Source organism: Pagrus major, chromosome 9, assembly GCF_040436345.1.
Source record: "Pagrus major chromosome 9, Pma_NU_1.0".
In the NCBI taxonomy this organism is placed as follows: Eukaryota; Metazoa; Chordata; class Actinopteri; order Spariformes; family Sparidae; genus Pagrus; species Pagrus major.
Genome location: NC_133223.1, coordinates 23,054,968 through 23,075,981, shown reverse-complemented (window position 1 = coordinate 23,075,981; position 21,014 = coordinate 23,054,968). Strand labels below are relative to the sequence as shown.

At 40.2% G+C, this 21,014-nt stretch overlaps 1 protein-coding gene across 3 annotated transcripts in view; it reads left to right on the top strand.

Annotated features, from left to right (window-relative positions):
* LOC141002691 (LIM and senescent cell antigen-like-containing domain protein 1) overlaps positions 1–19,752 on the top strand; it is a 32,903-nt gene extending 13,151 nt beyond the window's left edge. Inside the window, exons 1-10 of one of the 3 annotated variants that reach the window (XM_073474072.1) lie at positions 8,632–8,791; positions 11,330–11,396; positions 11,513–11,633; positions 11,926–12,075; positions 12,634–12,784; positions 14,478–14,570; positions 15,609–15,657; positions 15,888–15,963; positions 16,405–16,536; positions 18,144–18,347. In XM_073474072.1, coding sequence (XP_073330173.1) covers positions 8,636–8,791; positions 11,330–11,396; positions 11,513–11,633; positions 11,926–12,075; positions 12,634–12,784; positions 14,478–14,570; positions 15,609–15,657; positions 15,888–15,963; positions 16,405–16,536; positions 18,144–18,258 — 1,110 coding nt within the window. In that variant the 5' untranslated portion in view covers positions 8,632–8,635 and the 3' untranslated portion in view covers positions 18,259–18,347. Of the gene's footprint in view, positions 1–8,631; positions 8,792–11,329; positions 11,397–11,512; positions 11,634–11,925; positions 12,076–12,633; positions 12,785–14,477; positions 14,571–15,608; positions 15,658–15,887; positions 15,964–16,404; positions 16,537–18,143 lie in introns of those variants that run through there. The other 2 variants (XM_073474069.1, XM_073474071.1) reach the window with 2 other exon arrangements.
* Positions 19,753–21,014: the final 1,262 nt, after the last annotated feature.

Sequence of the window (21,014 nt, the reverse complement as noted above, 5' to 3'; positions counted from 1 at the left end):
GACAAATACTTGTCAGTGTTATTGGGATAAATATTTGTGACTGTGGGAGCCAAGCCCACATGGACTGTTGAGAACCACTGCAGTAGATTATAGTCACAAAACCCCCTCTGTTAGAAAATTAATGGCTCCATCTCCATAATAGCTACAGAGGTCAGTTCAGTGGGACAGTTTATTTCCTACTTCAGTTTCCAAGGCTTTGGCATGGGTGACCTGACCTGTAACCTCGCCAGTGATCTTTAATGACCTGGTGAGGAAGTCTCAAAATCCTATCCTGCAGAGGGAACACTCCAGTGACACTTTGTCGACTGCTGACAGTTGCTGTAGCCATTTTTAAGTTCAGGTTGGCATTTATATCTTCACTCACATTCCCTCTCTCTCTCTCTCTCTCTCTCTCTCTCTCGCTCTGTCTCTATCATGCGTTGAAAACCTCTGCTCCTTTTGCTAAAATATCCAATTATGCTTTAGTCTTGACTGTGAGAATTTTAATATTGATCTACCAGAGGACAAAACAGTGTCACAACACTACAAATCCAGTGTGTCAAGGATGCCTCGGTAGCCCATGAATCAAAGACTAGAATGTCACATCAACGAAACATCATTGAAACATCAACGATGTCCAACACACAAGACAAAGAAGCCCCTTCCTGCCTTTAATATGACATAGATGGGGCTTAATAATTAATTAAAACATTGCAAGGGTATCAGAAAGTCAAAGTGCGATAGCATGGCATCACAGAATTACTATTATTATTATCAGTTAAAATGACCCTTAAAGGAATGAAAACAGAAGGGTGTTTTGCTTAAACAAATGCTTTAGTATAATTTCACAAACTATTATTTCCTGACAGACGTGAAACTTGTGATTAACTTGATGTATGTATATTTTAATAACACTAATAATAGAATTCAGTACCTCAGATAAGCAAATGTTTTCATAAAAGGTATATCTTAAAACTAGTATACTGCTTCAATCCTTGCCCTGGCGTAATGACCAAGTATTAAGGGTGAAGTCACCAGTTTAAATGGTAATGATACCAAGTAAAGACCAAGACAGTTATTGAGTCTTCTCTGAAAAACAAGCTCGAAACCTGGAGTAGGCCAGGGCAGATTGATTCCACTGTTTTATGATTTTAATTTTACATATCATTATTTTTCATATTATTTTATCATTTAATGTGATTTTTCACTCTCTTTTCTATGATGGTTAACATTTGAGGTCAGTGGCAGTTAGTCTGAGTCCGTCCAGCACTGTCATAACAACACTGCAAACTGGAAACTACTAACACAGCAGTATTCGCTGTCCAAGCAGATGTTTTGCTTTGTTTCGTCTTCCTTCCATTTAAATGGAAGAAACCTTCCATGTTGTGCAATTTTCAGTTTATTACTGTGTCTCTGCTTTTTGTTAGATGTATCATTGAGTGAGAGAGATGGGTGTGCTGGACATTGTTGATGAGCTGCAGTGCCATTGGTGGCCTCGATCTGATTCATTTGACTCTTAATATAGTTAAATATATATATATTTATAGTATATTTAAATTTTTAATAATGTTCAGTGCTGAAGTTGAATCTGTTTTAAATCAAATAGGAATAATTCACATGTAAATATATTAATCTGGACACAAGAGGGCTGAATAGTTTTTGAGCTTTCATTTTAGGGCGGAACACCCTGCATCATGGCAATGTCTGTAATCAGCAGGAAAAAATGCAAGTGTTTCCTGTTAAGTACCCACCCTGTGTCCATTGTACCCCAGTCACTCAACACTGTACCCATTGAAAATCCCAGCAGTGCTCCAGCTAAGGACAGGTGACTTTTCCGTAGTCTTTGTTCTGTTTCGGATGGTGCCTGGTGAAATGTTTGGCTCATTATGTCATTCATTTCACAACCCAGACAGCCCCTTGAAAGAGACTGAATAGTTTAGATAGGGTTTAAAAGTGAGGCTGAATACACGTCGCAACAATACACCACTGCTTGTTTTGAAACAAATTAAAAAGGGGGAACATTTAGAGATGAAATTAACGCCAGAATTTAAAACAAAAACAGAAAAAAAAAATCAAATGAATGACTTTGGATGTTATATGCAGTTTGACAGCACATTTTAGTGGTCGCTACTGTGTATTCAAACCCTCTCACACACACATATACACTCTCACAAACACACAGACACAAAACGGCAGCTGCCAGCACCTAGTTTGGAGTTGAGGCTCCACTAGGTGTCTATTTGTAGAATGATGGAGTAATGTAGAGGACCGTTATCCTGAAGGACTCAGACATGTTTCAGCTGGACGGACACAAACACACACACACCCACACACACACACACACGCATTGCTAGAGCAATGTTTAACTCTTCATTTATTATTTATTGTAAATCTCTCAGTTTTGCAGGATGAACACACAGCAGCTGTTCTCTAATGGAGTGTCTCACATGTTTGTCTCACTGGAGTGTATTTCCAGATCTGGCTTTATGTTGTTTTGATGGTTTGGGAAGCGGTCATTAATTTGAGATGCCAGTTAAGTTTAGCCACATAAAGAGCTATCACTTAACCAGAGGGGACACAGATTCGTGGGTTTAAAGGAAATCTGAGGCTGAGACCAACATGGGATTTATGGACGATTAACATATCTTGTAATTACAGCTCTAGATAGCTTCAGGAGGATATTCAAGCCATTCTGTTGGCTCGCATAGCATGTTTCCAGTAGGGCCTGATTTTTAATCCTGTTAGGTACCTTTACTGCCCAAAATAAGCAGTCCATAAACAATCACATGACAAAGGAAATGGTGACTATGTGCAAAGAGCGACCAAGATTTCACCATTTAATCGGTTCAGATTCAGATCACAACCCTTGTAGTGTTGATCTGCATCCCTGAGACAATATTTGGCTCTAATTTCAGCCCTGTATGCCTCTGTTAACACACTGCTGAGGGATTTCTTCTTCCAGTGTATTTATACAATGACTGGAACAAACAGCAATGTGTTCTGCTCCTGTCATTTGGCATCTCAACACTTTAGATTTTCTGCTTTCCTGTGTGACATTCCTACTTTGCGCAATACTGAGTTGGAGCCACGTTGTTATATCTTCCAGAAAGCTGAGAGCTCCAGCTGTTAAACACAAACACACACATGTAGATTAATAGCATGGGTAGATATTTATATTGATGTCCAAAAAAAACCCCACTAAGGTTTGTGTTTGTGTGTGTGATGGCACAGTGACCTCTGGACAGGCGTCAGGGTGGGCTCTTTTATTTTCAGTACCCTACCCAGGAATAGACAGCGAGTGTGATAGGAGGGGAGACTAAGAGTGTGTGTGTGTGTGTGTGTGTGTGAGAGAGAGAGAGAGAAAAAAAAGAAAAAGAGTTGATGTGGGAGTGAGGGAAAGTGGGAGTGTGTGTGAGAGAGAGAGAGGTAGAGTACTCCCAGCGCAGTCTGACCAATGTTTCGATGTCCTTTCCATGTGGATTACAGCTCGCACCACTTACTGGATACTGGAAACTTGCGTTGAACAAACACAGGGGATTTCTGTCGGAGTGGTTTGAGTTTTGATTCAGCAGTTTGATGGACTTTAGTAGCTAATTTGGGCCGTTGTAGATGAGTATGGAGGTGAACGGTCGTGTCCTGCCGCCCTCAATACCTGAGGACGGTGAAGCCCCGGACCATGTTACTCATGGGGAGATGAACGGTTACCATCAGAGGCTTCAGGGCGGTGATGGCGGAGAGGCAGAGGTCCCGGTATCCAAGTCCCAAAGACGAAAGAGCGATGTCAAAGTCTATAAGGAGTTCTGTGATTTTTATGCTCGGTTGTAAGTACACAGTTTAGAAAACAAGGGTTATCTTGAAAAGAAGAGGAATCAGATTGTTGGTCCTTAGACCATACCTAGTGATTATTATTATTGTCATTATTCTTGCTTATATGGATGAGATGTTCCTACTTATGTGGCGTAAAAAGACTTTACTTAGCAGCCAGTTTAAAGCCTTTAACTTGATGGTTGAAGTTTTCTGTCAGAGGCTGCTTCACTCTCTGGGACACACCTCCACTTTCAGTCATCATCCTCCTTCAAAAAAACATACTCATGATTTATTGGCCAGAAATACTTAATAAGCTATATTTATGTCATTGTAAGACCGTTGTTAACAAAACCTAAATAAATATTATAACATTTGGCACATTCCTTAACAGGCAATATACTGTAAATCGATAAATCAATGACAAAATATCATGACAGGTCTACCCATAATCATTAAAGCTTAAGTGTAGTATCTCTGAGCACGTACGGAGCATAGACTGGGACAGGAGCTGTGGTTTGATTTGGTTTTGATTTGTTTATGTGATACTTGTGTGTGATTGGTGGATGATCACTGGATTACCATCACAGATTAAGAATAATACATTCTGGTAATTGACGTGCCAATACAACTGATGACGGTGCCAGAAAAAATGCTGTCAGGTCGAGGACGTGTATGTTAAGGAATTCGGTCTGTAGGCTCTGAGCTTACTGTAGTGTTACAGAATGTGAAGAATTCTGATATTGTAGGAGCTGGCTCTACCAGCCAGTTTGATTTGCTTAAGCTGCCTTAGGTGCCATGTTTGTGCAGGGATAGCTCCGAGCGCTACCGCAGGGGGTACACAAGAAGGGCTATTTTGGTGCCAAGGGGGGAGTTGTTATGCAAAATAGAATATGTCAACTGGCATCCCAAGTATGTGCACATGAGGGACAGAAAGGCTAAATATAAATGCTTTATTTGTGACTGATCTGGCCTCATCGTAGGCTGCAAGGGGACATGGACATAGGGTCACCTACAGGTTTGTCCACAGGGACATTTTGAGTTTTCTTTCTCAGTGTTGGACACAAAAAAATAAAGAAGATATGGGTGAAGATATTAGTGTCATGGAGGCATTAAAACCCCCCATTAAAAATGTTTGGTATTTAAAAATGTTTGACTTTTGTGACTTCTAGTGGTATTGCATAAAAAAGCTAGTGTCACCACGGACACATTTTGTCTTTGGCAGCTGATAAATTCAGATATAAGGGCTACAACTAACAATCATTTTAATTATTGATTAATGTGCCGTTTATTTTCAGGATTAATTCCTTCGCCAAGGAAATTTTGTTTTCACCCGTGTCCATTTGTTTGGTGGTTGATTTGTCAGCAGGATTACACAAAAACTCCTGAACAAATTTCCATGAAATCGGAGGATGTGTCTTAGCCCAGAATAGACCCCATTAACTTTTGGTGTGGATCTGGATAAAGCAGGAATTTTCTCATTTTCTTAAACATTGTGAGATAGGGTGTTGTGGATCTTGATGAAAATAATATGGCGTATTTGGGTGGCTGGTTTCTATGAGTGAGTGCAATATCCGGGCTCAGGTTTCCATAATATTGACATAAGAGAGAGTCAGTACCTGCAGATGTGTACTGAGAACAGAGGCGAAAGAAGTAGAGAAGATGCAAAAGAAAGAAAGTGGAGACCAGAGGAGGGAGGGTGGAGGCAACAGAAGGTATCCATAACAGAAGTGACAGACTGCATCCTTTCCCTTTGCTGACAACCAGCCTCCATTTATAGTCACAGGCCAGCATGGTGGGGTTAACAGGGCTGGAAGGAGAGTCATATGTGGATTTCTTTTTCTTAGGAAACCTGCTCCCAACCTGTGTGTCTGGTTACAATGCCTGTTTGTGCCTCAAACCTTTGCCAAAACATATGTTAAATCCAAAATACATGTTTAGTTTTATTTATTATATTTGTATATAATTTAAGGTAAAAAATGTTACCAATTCAGCCTAAAACTACTGTTGCTTAACCAAGTCAATTTAGCACACTGTTTGGGGAGCCTGGACCAGTGTTTGGAAACATTACCTTTGGCTTGACCACACAGAACACAACTGACAGTCGGTGGGAACCTGGTGAGGGATCATGTCCATCTTCCAACACAGGCAACTCCCTCAGAGTAACTGGTCCGTCCAAAACCTCTATAAGAGTGGGTGTAACAGCAATAAGAGCTGTGAGAGTTTGGCATTGCATTGGGTTTTTTAATCAAATAAACCTATTTTGTTTCAGTTGTCCAACTGCTTTTAGGCTTGCCTCTCACTCACGCAGGGTGCAAGAGGCAGATAGGAGGGTGGAAATGCCTAAGGGATGTATCACATCCTCTCGTAAATCCTTCGGACAGGGCAGGGCTGTCAGTGTGTGTGATATCAGGCCTGACAGGGTGTTTTATAGAACAATATGTGTTTGATAAGCTTGTGAGGAGTGGACCCAGATGGAAGCTGGTTTCAATGTAGTCAATGTGTTAAAGTGTATGCCAGTTTCTCTTTTTGTGTAGTACAGGTCCGTTGGTAGAACTGAGATGTGATTTGTTAGAATGATGAGCAGTTTAGAGGTATGCCACTAAAAATGAGAAGTGATGAACCGTGTGTCTGCGAGTTTTTGTAATTCCTTTTAATTCCCAAATAGATCTGACTAAGTTAATATGAACAGATGGCATCACTCCATTAAAAACCTACATGGTTTTGTCGTGTGTGTGTGTGTGTGTGTGTGTGTGTGTGTTGCCTGGATACACTTTGGTATTCTGACCTTTCAAACGAAGCAGAGAAGCCAGGATGGTCCCACCATTCTCTCTTCCTTTTCCTTTTCTCTTTTTCCAACATGTTGTCATTAACGTCCACTTTATTTTAGCCACCAAGCACTCTTATACTGTGTGTATCAGCACTGGTACTTTTGTTACAGGTACAGTTTTGTACATCGGCTGCTTATGCTTGGTTCGAATCAGTTAGATCATTTAGTTTTACAGTTGGTTTTTCCTTGTTATAATCATGGATGTAGTCCAAAGTTCAGCCTAAGCCTTAATGTGTAATAGAAGTAGGGTTGGGCGATGTGACGAAATGTACCAAGAGAAATGTCCACTGTTACAGATTCTCCCCTGCCGCATTCATCCATCACACTCATGTTTATCAGCGGTATGAAGGTTTCTTGTTGTATTAGTGAAAGATAAAAATGTCAATAATCATTAGTCAAAAGTGTCAATAAGATTTTTTTCTAGTTGTCACCTCTAACATGAGTGAATTTAATGTTTTTTAGCATCCATGTGCTGTGACTCACAAATGTGACAGTGAGCAGAAAAAGGGTGTAAATACTGTAAATGTTTTGAGTAGTAAGTAGGGTTGTCAAATGAATGAAAATATCAATACTGATTATTTTAAATGGTTTCAATACTCATTTTTGCGAGCATGGATACTCCAGTACTTGCTGCGTTTTTTTTTGCTCTCCTCTCCTAAAGCAAGTTGACACATGAACGCTGTAGTGCCCACATAGTCCCTCCTTTTACAGAAGTAAATTGACTTAGATACTTTTGTGCTTAACACACTGAACACAAGCCTCGTTATATTTATCTTATAATGAAAATCTGAAATTGTATGCCCCTGTGGTATCAAAATATGGGTATATTTTAAGGTGTTGTATCGAAGTTAGAAATTCCATTATCGTGACAACACTACTTGAAGCGTCTGCCGTTGCCATGGTAATTACTGTTTGAATCAGTTTTTAAAGGAAGGAAACTCAGCAGTCTCAAAACCTGAATGCATCAAACCCAGCGTGGGAGCGTTTCTGCTCCGTGTGCAAATGAACACTCCCTCGTCAGAGTTGACTTTTGAGATTTCGGAGGCGAGGACAATGCCAGATGTCTACCCTCCTGTCCTCACGTGTCATTACACACGTCTGTCATAAGTACAGGGATAGCAGTATTTAGGTAAATAATAACCGTAAGATTGATAGTGGGTGGCAGGTTTTTGGGTGTGACCACATACTTGTTCCAGGTTCTGGCACCAGTGCCTCCAATGGAAAAAATAATTAGCCTGGGGCCCTGCCCCACTGATATATCACAGATTTTGCAGAGAGGCAGTAAAACAATCCTGATTGTTTAATAAAGGGCAGGATTGGCTTCATATGTAGTACTGCGTCTTCAAAAAAACTGCAGAAACAGTGCAGATGAATAAACGTAACTTCAGCATGTCTCTCAAAAGACAACACGGAGGTTCCAAACCTCATTGATCCCCACACCCTGATACAGAGAGCCAAAATACACCTCGAACCAAGACATTATGTGTGTGCCTGCGTGTGTTTTCATGGGCTGATAACGTCTTGCATCACATTTTCCCATCTCTCCTCTCCTTTCTGCTTGTACTGATTACATCTTCCAGCTGTTTTCATGACAGGAGAAACATGTAATAGATGTTAAAATAATGGTGTTGGTGCATCCCGACACAACCCTGGTAGTTTCTATTATCTGTCTGTCTGTTGTTCATTGATATTATTAAAGATATATGACTCACAGAAACAAATTACCAATGTATGAAGGAATTTAAAACAGATACACTGTGTTTTTAATTAAGTTGAAAATATCAAGATGCATACAGTCCTTTCCATTAAAGTATAAAACAAAAATGATTAGAAAACTACAATAAAGCAGAAAACTATAACTCTTCTGGCAAATCCTCTGACAGTAAATATATGCTCTGTTTCATTAGTTGCAACATTATTCATTTTGTTCTGCATTTCTGCTCACTTATTATACAAATTCTTTTTCAAGCGTCTCATGCCTGACTCTGATCCTGACTCTGATATGTTTTTCTTTTCAGCAATATGGCCAACGCTCTGGCCAACGCCATGTGTGAGCGCTGCAAGAGCGGTTTTGCCCCGGCTGAGAAGATAGTGAACAGTAACGGGGAACTTTACCACGAGCAGTGCTTTGTGTGCGCCCAGTGTTTCCAACAGTTCCCCGAGGGACTCTTCTACGAGGTAAAACTTTGTCCTCACCTTTGTATTTTCAGTGTGACGTTCATCAGCCAATAAAGGTGCATGATGCCGTAACTGACAGGTTTAAACACACCTGGAGGGTGGATTTCAATAAACATGATCACTGCACTTTTATAGCCGATATGACTCAGTGAAAAAAGACCCTGATTGGTTTAGGCATGCTTGAAAAAACACCTGAGCATGCAGCTCCTATCTGACATGCACTCTTGATAAATGTAACCATGGTAACACGTCTTTTTAGCTTAAAACACATTCCAAATGGCGCCGATGGGTCAATGACCAGCTCTGTCTTTACAGGCAGTTAGATCACTGTTTCGTGCAAGGCTGTTGTTAGCGCACATTCCTCGGACAAAGAATCTAAACACATGGCCCTGTTGAGGTAAATAAAGAGGAGTGAGCACAACCTTAATGCAACATCGACTTAGCAGAAGCCCGCTTCCAGTAAGCTGTTTGCTCAGCAGCCTTGACGCAAGGCCAGATGTCTCTCCGGCAGGCCCGAGAGAGCCTCGGTTCAGTCAGTTTATCAAAGAGAAGATGTCTATAATGCTGCGATCAATATAAACATCAAGGGCATTACATTAACCTTTGAGTCCCTGTGAAGAACTTGTTGCCATAAATAAACAGTCAACTGAGTTTTACCATTTTCCTTTTAAAAAGAGTGTTTTAGTTTAAGAGAGTCTCAGCGGATACATTTTCTTCTTTCTTTTTATATATTTATGGCTTGTTGATGTTTTTAGCATCGCTGATTTATTATTGAGACATTAATGCTGCAAAAAATACTGTTCCATTGGGGCGGGTTGGTTAGAGCACGCTCCATGTACAAAGGCTCGAGTCCAACCCTCGGCCCCCCTTTCTCTCATCTCATTTCCTGTCATATCTCAAGCTGTTCTATCAAATAAAGTCATGAAAAGGCCAAAAAATAAATAAATACTGTTCCATTGAATCACCTACATTTGAATTATAATGAAATGGTTGTTAGAGAAACAATAGGAGGTGATTTAAAGGAAAAGAAACCACTGATGATGTCATGTAAAGAAGTTATGTAACATTAAAATGCAGGAAGTATTTATAATCGTTTTCACTAGAAGAAATTCTAAAGAGATGGTTTCTGATTTCCTCAATAGCTGTAGTGTATTATGCAATGCTTTTGTACAGAGGATGTGAGGCTGTCGGGCGCTGATGGCTGTTTGGATAACCACAGTGTTTATGCAGTACATAGCATAGTATAGTAAATAGCCAAGCCTTTACAAACTGGTATTACATGAGGGCTTGTGACAAGGGACATGTGATTTAAAAATTTAACCTCATATCTGCATTTTGTGCTGCACAATCAGAGAAAGATAAGATAAAGAAAAATCTAATAATTTCTTGTTATACAGTATGATACCATGTAGGTCATCCATCTTTCAAGGTTTGACTCTTTGCATTGGTCCGAGCCTGCTACTCCAAAATGTTCTGTATGCTGTGTAATCACTGAATTTCAAGAAGCAACTCTCAAACAACCCGTTCCTCAACTGTTTTCTGCACTAATTTGATTCGTAACATATAACAGTTCTCAATTAGCCATCTACAAAGGTAAACATTACATCATGTCAAACAATTATGTAATTCAAAATCCAAGGCAAAAGGAAAGAAAAAATGACAGCAAGCTACAAAAAAACAATGAAACAACAACAATAAAACTACTAATGAAGATAATCACAACTCTGAATAAAAGTACCCACATTATATCTAAATAGTCAGTAAAAGAAGGGCTGGTGTTCTCTGCCAATAGGCATTTCTTACAACAGTTTTACTAGTTAAATGTATCATTTCTGATTTCTCTTTACACAACGTTAAATGTTGCCTTACGTTCATTTTTGAGACAGGAAGTGAAAAACAACCTCTTGCATAGCTACTGTAATATAAATACTGATGGTGGAGTACATCCTTTATACAATGAAATACTTCTCATACAACAGAGCAGAGGAATAACTGTCCTGTCCCTCAATAGTGACCAACGTAAGGTTACATGCAGTGTGATGATGTTACAGTTCAGAGTGAGTCACGCAGCTCTATTCTGGACTGACTTAAGTTGTTCCAAGTCTTTATTTGACGCACTTGACCACACTACTGGACAGTAATCCAGATGACTAAGAACTAATAATTGAACAATGTGAGGCACGCATTGTTGTGGTTGAAATTTAGCACATCTGTTAATAATAGCCAGATCTCTGCAAGATCCCTCCCCTAACTGCAACACTTTCTTCAATCTACTTTGACCACTTCAATCTGCTGTCTGATATTTAATTATAATTAATTGTAACTAACAAATAAATTTAACTCCAAGCAGTTTTGCCTAAAGTTTCACCACTTGCATTCACAAAATAATAAAACTCCCAACAACACTTTTTACTGTGTGACAGCAGGCAGTTCTGCATTTAGATTCACTTTTTCATGAGAAAACCTGATGTTATTATGATTATATTGTGTGATTGTAAAGCTGCATGCTTTAATTAACTGTTTGACTTCTGTTGACAGTTTGAAGGCAGGAAATACTGTGAACATGACTTCCAGATGCTGTTTGCTCCCTGCTGCCACCAGTGTGGTGAGTACAGGAACTGCAGTAACAGACAGTAAATACCATCCAACCAGGTTTATGACATTCAAACAATAAATGTCCACGCCACTGTTTAAACGAGTTCTCCCCTGTTCTTCCCCAAGGTGAGTTCATCATTGGCCGTGTGATCAAGGCTATGAACAACAGTTGGCATCCAGACTGTTTCTGCTGTGATATCTGCCAGGCTGTGCTCGCTGATGTTGGATTTGTGAAGAATGCTGGAAGGTCAGTTCCTCTACAACCATCATTCCACCATCATCATTCAGTTTAAGTCTACCACTAGGAAGGATGATCATTTCTATGATGCTGTTTTATCTGGCATTGATGTTTCTACAAACTTTTATGCACCCATGTCATGCACTCATTGATTTTCTCTACATCAGTCGTATTACACAGGACAAAAAGCGCTCTGTAATCGGGCTGTGCAGGTGGAAGGATCCTTGAAGAACATGTTATCTGATCATGCATCCCTCTATTTGTCTTTTAATGTCGTTTTCTTCTCATTCTCTCCCATCAGGCACCTGTGTCGTCCATGTCACAATAGAGAGAAAGCCCGGGGCCTTGGCAAGTACATCTGCCAGAAGTGCCACGCCATTATTGAGGAGCAGCCTCTGCTGTTCAAGAACGACCCATACCACCCTGATCACTTCAACTGCAACAACTGCGGGTAAACATGCGCACACTCAAACCTGGACAGCTGTGTTTTTAGTCCCACGTCAGATTTTGAAAAGATAGAGGTCTTTCCAGTGCCATGCCCGACTCACACTTCATGTGTTAGGCAATCATGATGCTGCCAGGTTTGTGCACACTTTGATGTCAGGATCCAGTGACTTGAATATATTGAGATGACACAGACCATCCATGACATAAACATTTGTTGCAGTTCTAATACAGCAATAAAATGTTAATATCATGAAAACAAGTGCATAGTCTATGCAGATTTATAACAACACATGTAGCACTTTCAATCTGCCACAAGTGAGTGATGGACCAAAGGCTGCTCTCTGGTGGATGAACCATGTAGTGGCGCAGTTGTAAGTACACATATGAGGTATCAGGTGTCCAATTACATGACAACCTGATTCAAAAAAGTTAGGCCGCTGTGTAAAACATAAATAAAACAGAATGTGATCATTTTGCAACAACTTACCATGTAGAGAGTACTAAGGAATGTGTTTTCATGTATTTTGGGCTGATCTAGTTTTCTTCACCTCTGTCTCTGCAGTAAGGAGCTGACAGCTGACGCCAGGGAGCTGAAGGGGGAGCTCTACTGTCTGCCCTGCCACGACAAGATGGGCGTCCCCATCTGCGGGGCCTGTAGGAGACCCATCGAGGGCCGTGTGGTCAATGCCATGGGCAAGCAGTGGCATGTGGAGGTGCGTTGTTAAATTGTGCAACTTCAGACACAACTTTATGTCTACGTTGCATTCAAACCCACATTAAGGAGATCACTGTTCATTTGTTTAGTATTGTCTACCAGATTGGTTCCAAGTGTGTTTACATTTTAAATGATAGTGTTCACTGTGTGTTCTGTTTGACATGATTTTTACTCTACTTTCTATATATATAGTTCCCAATATTTACAATAATGAATTTATGGATTTCCTGCTGAAATGAAATGTACATGAGATTGTAGATATTTGAGAAACTGGAAGTAACCGCTCATTCAAGAGTATGTGTATGACCTTTGATTCTCTGTTCTTTTATTTATTCATTTCATTCTGATGACTTCATTTTAATATGTGCCATATGTGTGACTCATACTTTTACCAGCTTTATCTCCACAGTTGCGTTCATCTCCTCCCTGTGTACACCGTTCCTTCGGTTTCTGTCTGCCTCTTTGTTTTTTTCTCTCTCGAGTCACTCCACCACCTACCTTCCATCTTTTCTTCTGTCTCTTCATATTTCTTCCCTGTCTTCCCTCCTCCACACATAGCATCATGTGTGCACTGTATGCGAGCGGCCATTTCAGGGCCACCCGTTTTATGAGCGAGGTGGTCACGCCTATTGTGAGAGACACTTTGACATGGTGAGGGCATTAAGGTTCGGCCTGGCGTTGATTGCTGCCCCATGTCTCACTCCTCCCTGCCTCCATACAAGGGTTACACTAATATAAGTTCACCAGTTAGTATGATATCTTTATATTGTATTAGCCAGTTTACCACAAAGTAAACTCATATTTCATTTTTATAGTTTCATCCCAGGTACCTTTTCCTAACTCAAGGTAAAGGAAGTGAAAGAAAGTAAAGGAAAATTAAGGATACGACAAAGAAAGGACAGGACAGGACAGGAGACAAAAAGAAAAGAAAAGAGGACAAGTTAAGGAAGAGACAGAAAAGGAAGTAAAAGAAAAGAAGGAGGGAAAGGACAGAAAAGGAAAGACAAGAAAGGAGGGGAAAGGAATAGGTAGGAAAGGAAAAGAAAAGAAAAGAAAAGAAAAGAAAAGAAAAGAAAAGAATAGACAAAAAGTACATTGTAGGTCAAATTCATGTACTCACACAGCAGCAAACAATTTGGGATTAAAAAGTCGATTGGGGTCTGTGAGGAGTTTTATTGTCTGATGTAATTTAATGCTCTGCCAGAGGCTCTTTTTTTTACACTACAAGAATACCGTTATGGGGAAAATCATCCTTTATATTGAGCATAAAAGTTGTTAAATTAAAAGAGTATTGGCTGATAAACTGGCTAGCATAACCACCTATTTGTTTTGGCTTTTAAAACCTCATATTGGTGTAACCCTGCCCTGTCAAACTCATCCATGACGTCCTCGCACAAGAGGAATCCTCATTTATTTATTTCTTAAGTGAGCATTATCAAACATTAATGGTGATTCCCTCCCATTAATTCCTGACATGTCTGTCTGTATGTCTGGAGGATTGGTGCTCCCTCTTCTGTCCACCGTCTCTACTCTGTATTCTGTTTGGACGCAGTAACAGGACATCTTGACTGGTCTGGTCCCACCTGATAATATCTTGAGTCAGATTGTGCTGCTGCTGCCTGACTATGATAATGTTACTGACTGCAGGCTGGTGCTAACCATGTGCGCTTGGCTGTGGGTTTTGTTTGCAGCATTTTGTGTGTGCTAAGTGTGAGAAACCCTTCCTGGGACACCGTCACTACGAGCGCAAGGGCCTGGCCTACTGTGAAACACACTACAACCAGGTAACACTCAACAGTGTTGGTAACGGTTATGAATACACAATATAGAGAAACTATGTATTATACTTGAACCTAACTCACTGTGATAACTAGTCCTACATACAACCTACCTCTGCATGGGACCACATATACCAAGTACCTTTATATTTATGTAAGATGCTTGAAAAGAAAATGAAAAAAATATTCAAATTCAATTTAGTTAAAAAAATATTCTGAAAAGGTCCGTTAGTCAGCCTGATAATATGTAAATTTTAATCAATCCTCACTTTGATTTGCAAATGCAGGCAGACATTTGAATACAAAAATACAAAATCAAAATATAAAACTATCTTTTTAGGTAAACCACACACAGAGATTGTTCTGCTGTATATAAGATACTCCTGGGAGATATTTTCCTGTTTTCCTGTGCAGTTGTATAGACTGCATACACTACAGTAGTATCAGCAAAATTACACTCTCAAGGGTTTCCCTTATCACTATAATGCCTAGACGCAGCACCTGGGCTGTTTTGGGCACCACCCAGACTGATGATTAATGTAGAATCAATATTGAGAGCACCAGTACTGACTAAATGACTTTTCCCAGATCTAGCTTTCCCAGTTTTTTGTACCGATAAGGTCATAATAATGGACAATAATGTGAAATTGCATATTTCTCGTTGCAAAATCCGGAGGGACCCTCAGATCCCCCTCCAAATACAGAACATACACCTACAGAAAAGACTCTTTACAGTTGGCACCGATTCTTTTAAAAAGAAAGTTTTAAGAAACTCTAACTATTAGAACAAATACATTATTTCTGTAACTTAACATTCTCAGTGTAAACTCTGCTGGATCAGAAACTTAATGTAATGACTCCACCTAGTGTTGTACTCTACAAAATGCCTCTGTAGCCGATGCTCGTGTGCATGTTATTTGAACAAGGCATGTTATATGAGCCCAGATAAAGACCGTCTGTGCTGCATTGTGTTGTATAATTTCGTAACTCATAGGACGTGTCACTGTGTTGCTCACTCTCTGTTTATCTCCTCTCCCTCGTCAGCTGTTTGGAGATGTTTGCTACCACTGCAATCGTGTCATCGAAGGAGATGGTGAGGAAACTTATTTTTATGGCTTATGGGTGGAGTCGTCATCTGTCACTCATCGGCAGCCCTCCTTACATCAGTGTACTGTAGTTTGATCTATACATTCTGTGTAGATTTTCTTGGCACTGCCATGAAAATGAGATTCTGAATTTCTGACTCAACCAAATGTTATTAGATCTAATCATGTGATGATCATCAGCACCTCATGTGACTGTGTTTTCTTCTGTTTTTGTCAGTGGTGTCTGCCCTCAACAAGGCTTGGTGTGTCAACTGTTTTGCCTGCTCTACCTGCAACACCAAGCTCACCCTCAAGTAAGTAACACACAAGTGTGGAGTTGGATCAGTCCATACATTTTGACCTAGATTATGTACTCATTTGGTGTTAATTATATTCAGAAATTCACATGCGAATGGGCCAATTTCTCTCTCTGCTCCTCATTTTTCTCCTTCACAACTACCTTGTGTCTGTGACTATTTGCCTGTCTGTTTTTCAGTCCTGTTCATGTTCACCTTTCTCTTATAATCTCTGTGGGCCTGTTTCTCCCTCTCTCCTCCTTTTCATCATCCCTCTTCCTTGTCCTCCTCTTGCTCCACTTTTCCTGACCTCTCTCGAACTTTCTTCTCTCCTCCTCCTCCTACCTTTTCGCTTTCCTTCTCATCCTTCTATTTCTTGCCTCCTCTCCTCGCCCTTCCTCTTCTCTTCCCTGTTCTTTCACACCCCTCACCATCTCTCCCTCCTCCCTGCTCTGTCAGGGAAAAGTTTGTGGAGGTGGATCTGAAGCCGGTGTGTAAGCACTGCTACGATCGCCTGCCGGACGACATGAAGCGCCGGCTGGCCAAGCGCGAACGCGACTCGAAAGAGAAGAAGAAGAAATTGATACCCATGTGTCTGTGATCCTCTCTTTCTCCTTTCTCCTCACTTCCACTGTTCTTCCTTTGGTCAGTTTTCATCTTCTTTCCTTTCTGTTTCTGTTCTTTTGCTTTTTCATTGTCATTGTATTTCAAACATGCCCCACGCAACCTTTATCCCGCATGTCACTGTTATATTATATGAGCCAAAGGATAAAGGCAGACATTTATGAGGGGGGAGACGCACAGACTTAACATATTTAAAGGTACAGTTCAACCCAAAATCAAACATATATATATTTTACCTCTTACCTGTAGTGCTCTTTATTTTGGTGTGAGTTGCAGAGTTCAGTCAGCTGTTTGTTGCCATAATGTGTCCCTTTAAGTGACCTAACACTGGAATACTTCTCAGCCTGAAAACACTCATCAGGATTAAGGCTGGTACTCTGGTAACTTCTGCTATGCAAACAGGAAAATCAGATCAGTCACCTGGTGAAGTGAATGCGTTGTTTCCTGGGTCTCCGAGCCTGTCTGGACATAGAGGGTAAAGCCTTAATCACTTCCGGCAGCTTTCTGGCTGCAGCAGTGGAAGTGCAGAGGTCCCACTGGGTTTCACACGTGCTCTGGTCCTGCCAGCGATTATCTGCTTTGGGAGGAAATGTCGTCCGGGACAGCTGGGGGGGGTTAGGGAGCTTGCCAGTGTTAGTGGAATTAAAGGCATTTAATACAGAAAATAACCACTGAAAAACTCATGGAGGAAGTTTTACCACTGACAAGGCTTCGCAACTCTCAAAGGTGTTATTATACATGAATGTTGTCATTCAAGCAAGTGGAGTAGTTAATTTGAAAAATGTTAAGAATGCTAAAAATCCCCCGAACACCTGCTCCTAGGTCCGCACAAACACAAATCACTTTTCACCAATTGTCCCTGAAATATGGGCCCTGATTTGGTTCTAGCAGAGAACATTTGTTGCAGGTTGTCCATTTCTCCACCTTGTTTTTCCCCTGTGTCCTTTCTGTCTTTTTGTTTTGTTGTTATCGAGCTAAAAGATCAATAAGTAATCTAAAACACTAGAACTATAAAATGACAAAGGAATAAAACACTTTGTTTTGAATGATTTTTTCCTCTCCGTGTATAAAGAAGGCACTGACAGATGTTACGGATGATGTTAGGTGTTGCTAAAAGTTCAACTCCGCTCAGTTTGTGATGAAAATAATATTGATTGATTGATTTTCTTTCATTTTTGTGTCATGCGCACAAAGTGCCCCCACCCCCCCCATGGGTTTACAAGACACCAAAGTAAAGTTGCAATGGTCAATCACAAAAGTACAGGTTATTTTGCAGCTTGGTCTGAAACTAAATATTCTGCTTTCTCTCCCAAGCATTGCAAATAAAATCTGGTAGATAAAGGCTCCTTTCCTGTTGATAAATTATTTAAAATCCCCATGTACAATCTTGACTCATGACCACTTTTTTTAACCTGTATGTCAGCATTTCGACATTTATTCTGTTACTAGTTTGTTATCATTGTTCTAAAGTGTAACTGCTAAACCCTTTCTCATGCTAGTAAACGTAGCATGGACGCAGATACATACTGAGAAAGATGACGTCTAATTTCCAACCGCAACTCTTTCTTCCGCAGGAACAAGTTCGTGGAGTTTGACATGAAGCCAGTGTGTAAGAAGTGCTACGAGAAGTTCCCTCTGGAGCTGAAGAAGAGGCTGAAGAAGCTGTCTGAAACTGTCGCACGGAAGTAAACACACACAAAAATAGATGAGATGCTAAGGTGGCCCAGCAAGTCACATTTCCAGAATCATTAACAATCGTATAAGATAGCAATTGTGTGTTTCATAAGATTGGTATTTTAAATTTAGGTCATCATTTCAGCCACGGAGGAGCCTTTCATGGTGCCTGACACTGACAGATGGTCAGTCAGTCAGTAGGTTTAACATTAACCTGTTCAGTGCCTTTTGGTACAAATACTGCACTGCATATTTCTCACATGCTTGCCTTATTTCACTTTCACTATTAAACTTAAACACAGATGATGATGGTCCAGTGTTTCAAAATGACACGACGAGCTTCAAGAGAATAATGAAACTTGTGACAGGCTGTTTAACTTTCTCATGATGCCAGACCATTTGTCCTGTGACTCATGTTACTGATACTCTCGTATAATAATGGAGTAAACCAAAAGGAAGTTTGATTGAATGTGTAGGTAATATCTCTTATACTTCCTGTTTCCATCAACATGTCTTTGTTTTATTAATGTGTATTTCCTTTAATATTATGCAAAATAAGTTGCTTAGTTGCTTTATTGACATCATACTGTCACCTCTTTAAAGCTACAGTGATGGACTCAACCGTCACCTGTCCTGTTATATGTTGAACTGCCTTGTTATGTGCTATGCATTTTATGTGTGAAACAATCTCTATGTGAACTGTTTTTTGCAGAGTTACCAGCTTATTAGGATCAATAAATCCCAAGTTTATATTGTTTTATCTACTCCATAACCACAGTACACCTTAAAGATGACTGTAAAGATGAAGCAACACCTCTCTCACTGAACAAAATAAGCTTCACAGCAACAGGATTTATTGCATGGCGACTGGTAACTCTGTGCGTTACAACATGACGGCTCGTGGCATGTGCACAGACCGGATGTGGGAGTAATGTTAGATGGTGGAACATGTGTCTCTGCTGTTTGTAATCCAGAGAAAGTGATCCTCTTAGAGAGGTGTACCGACTTCCTCAGGGCTCAGACCCTATTAGGAAAGAAAGCCAACTGTTGGGAATGAGAAAATGTTTCACTCAAGCAGTATTTTATTGTAGAACGCTTATCTTTGACATAGTAGTTTAATAGAAAAACACATTCCACTATTTCTTGGAAATACAAAGCGTATGTTACTGGTGTGAATTTCGCCACTCGTGCCACAACATTTCTCGTGTCACTTAGACGTAAAACTATCCACCAGACTGTTTGCTGTGAAACAGAACTTCAGCTCAACTAAAAATAGTCCAGTGGAGAGTTTTACTTGAGATCTTACTACCTGGGAGACTGAAATGACTCCACACAGACAGACATTGCTCTTATACTGTATTTTATCTTCACAATGCTTGTCAAGAGACGATATTTATTCATGTAAACACACCAAAGTGCATGTTCTAGACTTGAATGGAGAGTTTTTTTTGTCATTATATCAAAGATAAGTCTGCAAACTCATCTGAATAAACATGTATGTCAATGCCACCAGTGTGCATGTAGTCATCTTTGTTTTCACCTCCTCCACTGTGACATGACATCAGTCGCAGGTTTAGGGTTCGTTAAGAAAGGAACAAAAATGAGCAACAGAATGTGAAGAAACATTGTTGACATGTCAGAGATGTCTTTGTATTGTGTTGCCGAAATAGCTTCTGAAGATTGAATGCGAAGTAGTTAGCTCCGAGCTGTTTGTTCCAGTAGTAAACAAACACTCCCCCGGTGAGTGAAGCTCCCAGTCCCGGCAGAATCAGCCAATAGGAGTGCTAACTGCACAGTTACTAGCAAATCTGATTTTATGTAATTTTATGTGTGCAAATAAAGTATATATATAGTATAAATGCACTACTCAGAATTAGTTAGGGATATTGTGGAATGGAAATGGTAAATGAACTTGCATTTTTATAGCGCTTTTCCAGTCTACTGACCGTCAAAGCACTTTACAACACTTGTCACATTCACCCATTCACACACACACATTCATACACTGATGACAGGTGCCAACTGCTCATCAGGAGCAATTTGGTTCAGTTCAGTATCTTGCTCAAGGTCACTTCAATGTGCAGCTGGGGATTTGAACCAGCGACTCCGATTACTAGACGACCCGCTCTGACTTCTGAGCTACGGCCGCCCCATTGTGATATTTTAGTGTTTCACTTGATTGTTTATTCTGTGACATATCTGAATTTTTATTTTGTGAAAAATGAAAATTCAGTCATTATCTGCTGACCCCTATGCCAATGGGAAGTTGGGTGAAGTTTTGTAGTCAACAAAACATTCCTTGAGCATCATGGGAAAACAGCATCGCAGCATTGTCCTAAACAACTGAAGTTGTTCGCCATCCCTATGTGCTACACCCCTAACTCATTTTGAGCAGTGTATACTAATAATGGGTTTGGTAGATGTTGTGGTACAACTTAAACTGACCCTGATGGGATTTTCATCTTTCTCTTTCACTATTGTCAATTAATACACATGTATTCATAAAAAATATAACCAAATAAGGTTGCGATTGTGTATAAGTGTTATATAAAATAATCATATCAGTACTGGTATCGCAGAGTATTTGAATTATATCATTACACCATTACAAAGAGTGTGTGGTCCAGAGGGTTCACCCCAGCCAACCCACCAATCCTTCAAAATAAAGTGCGTCAGCGTGCGTCAAACGCAATACTCGCTTCTCATTGGCTGAGGCGCCTGATTCAAGAACGAACACCACCCACGTGACCCTCTGCCATTTGACGGCCGTG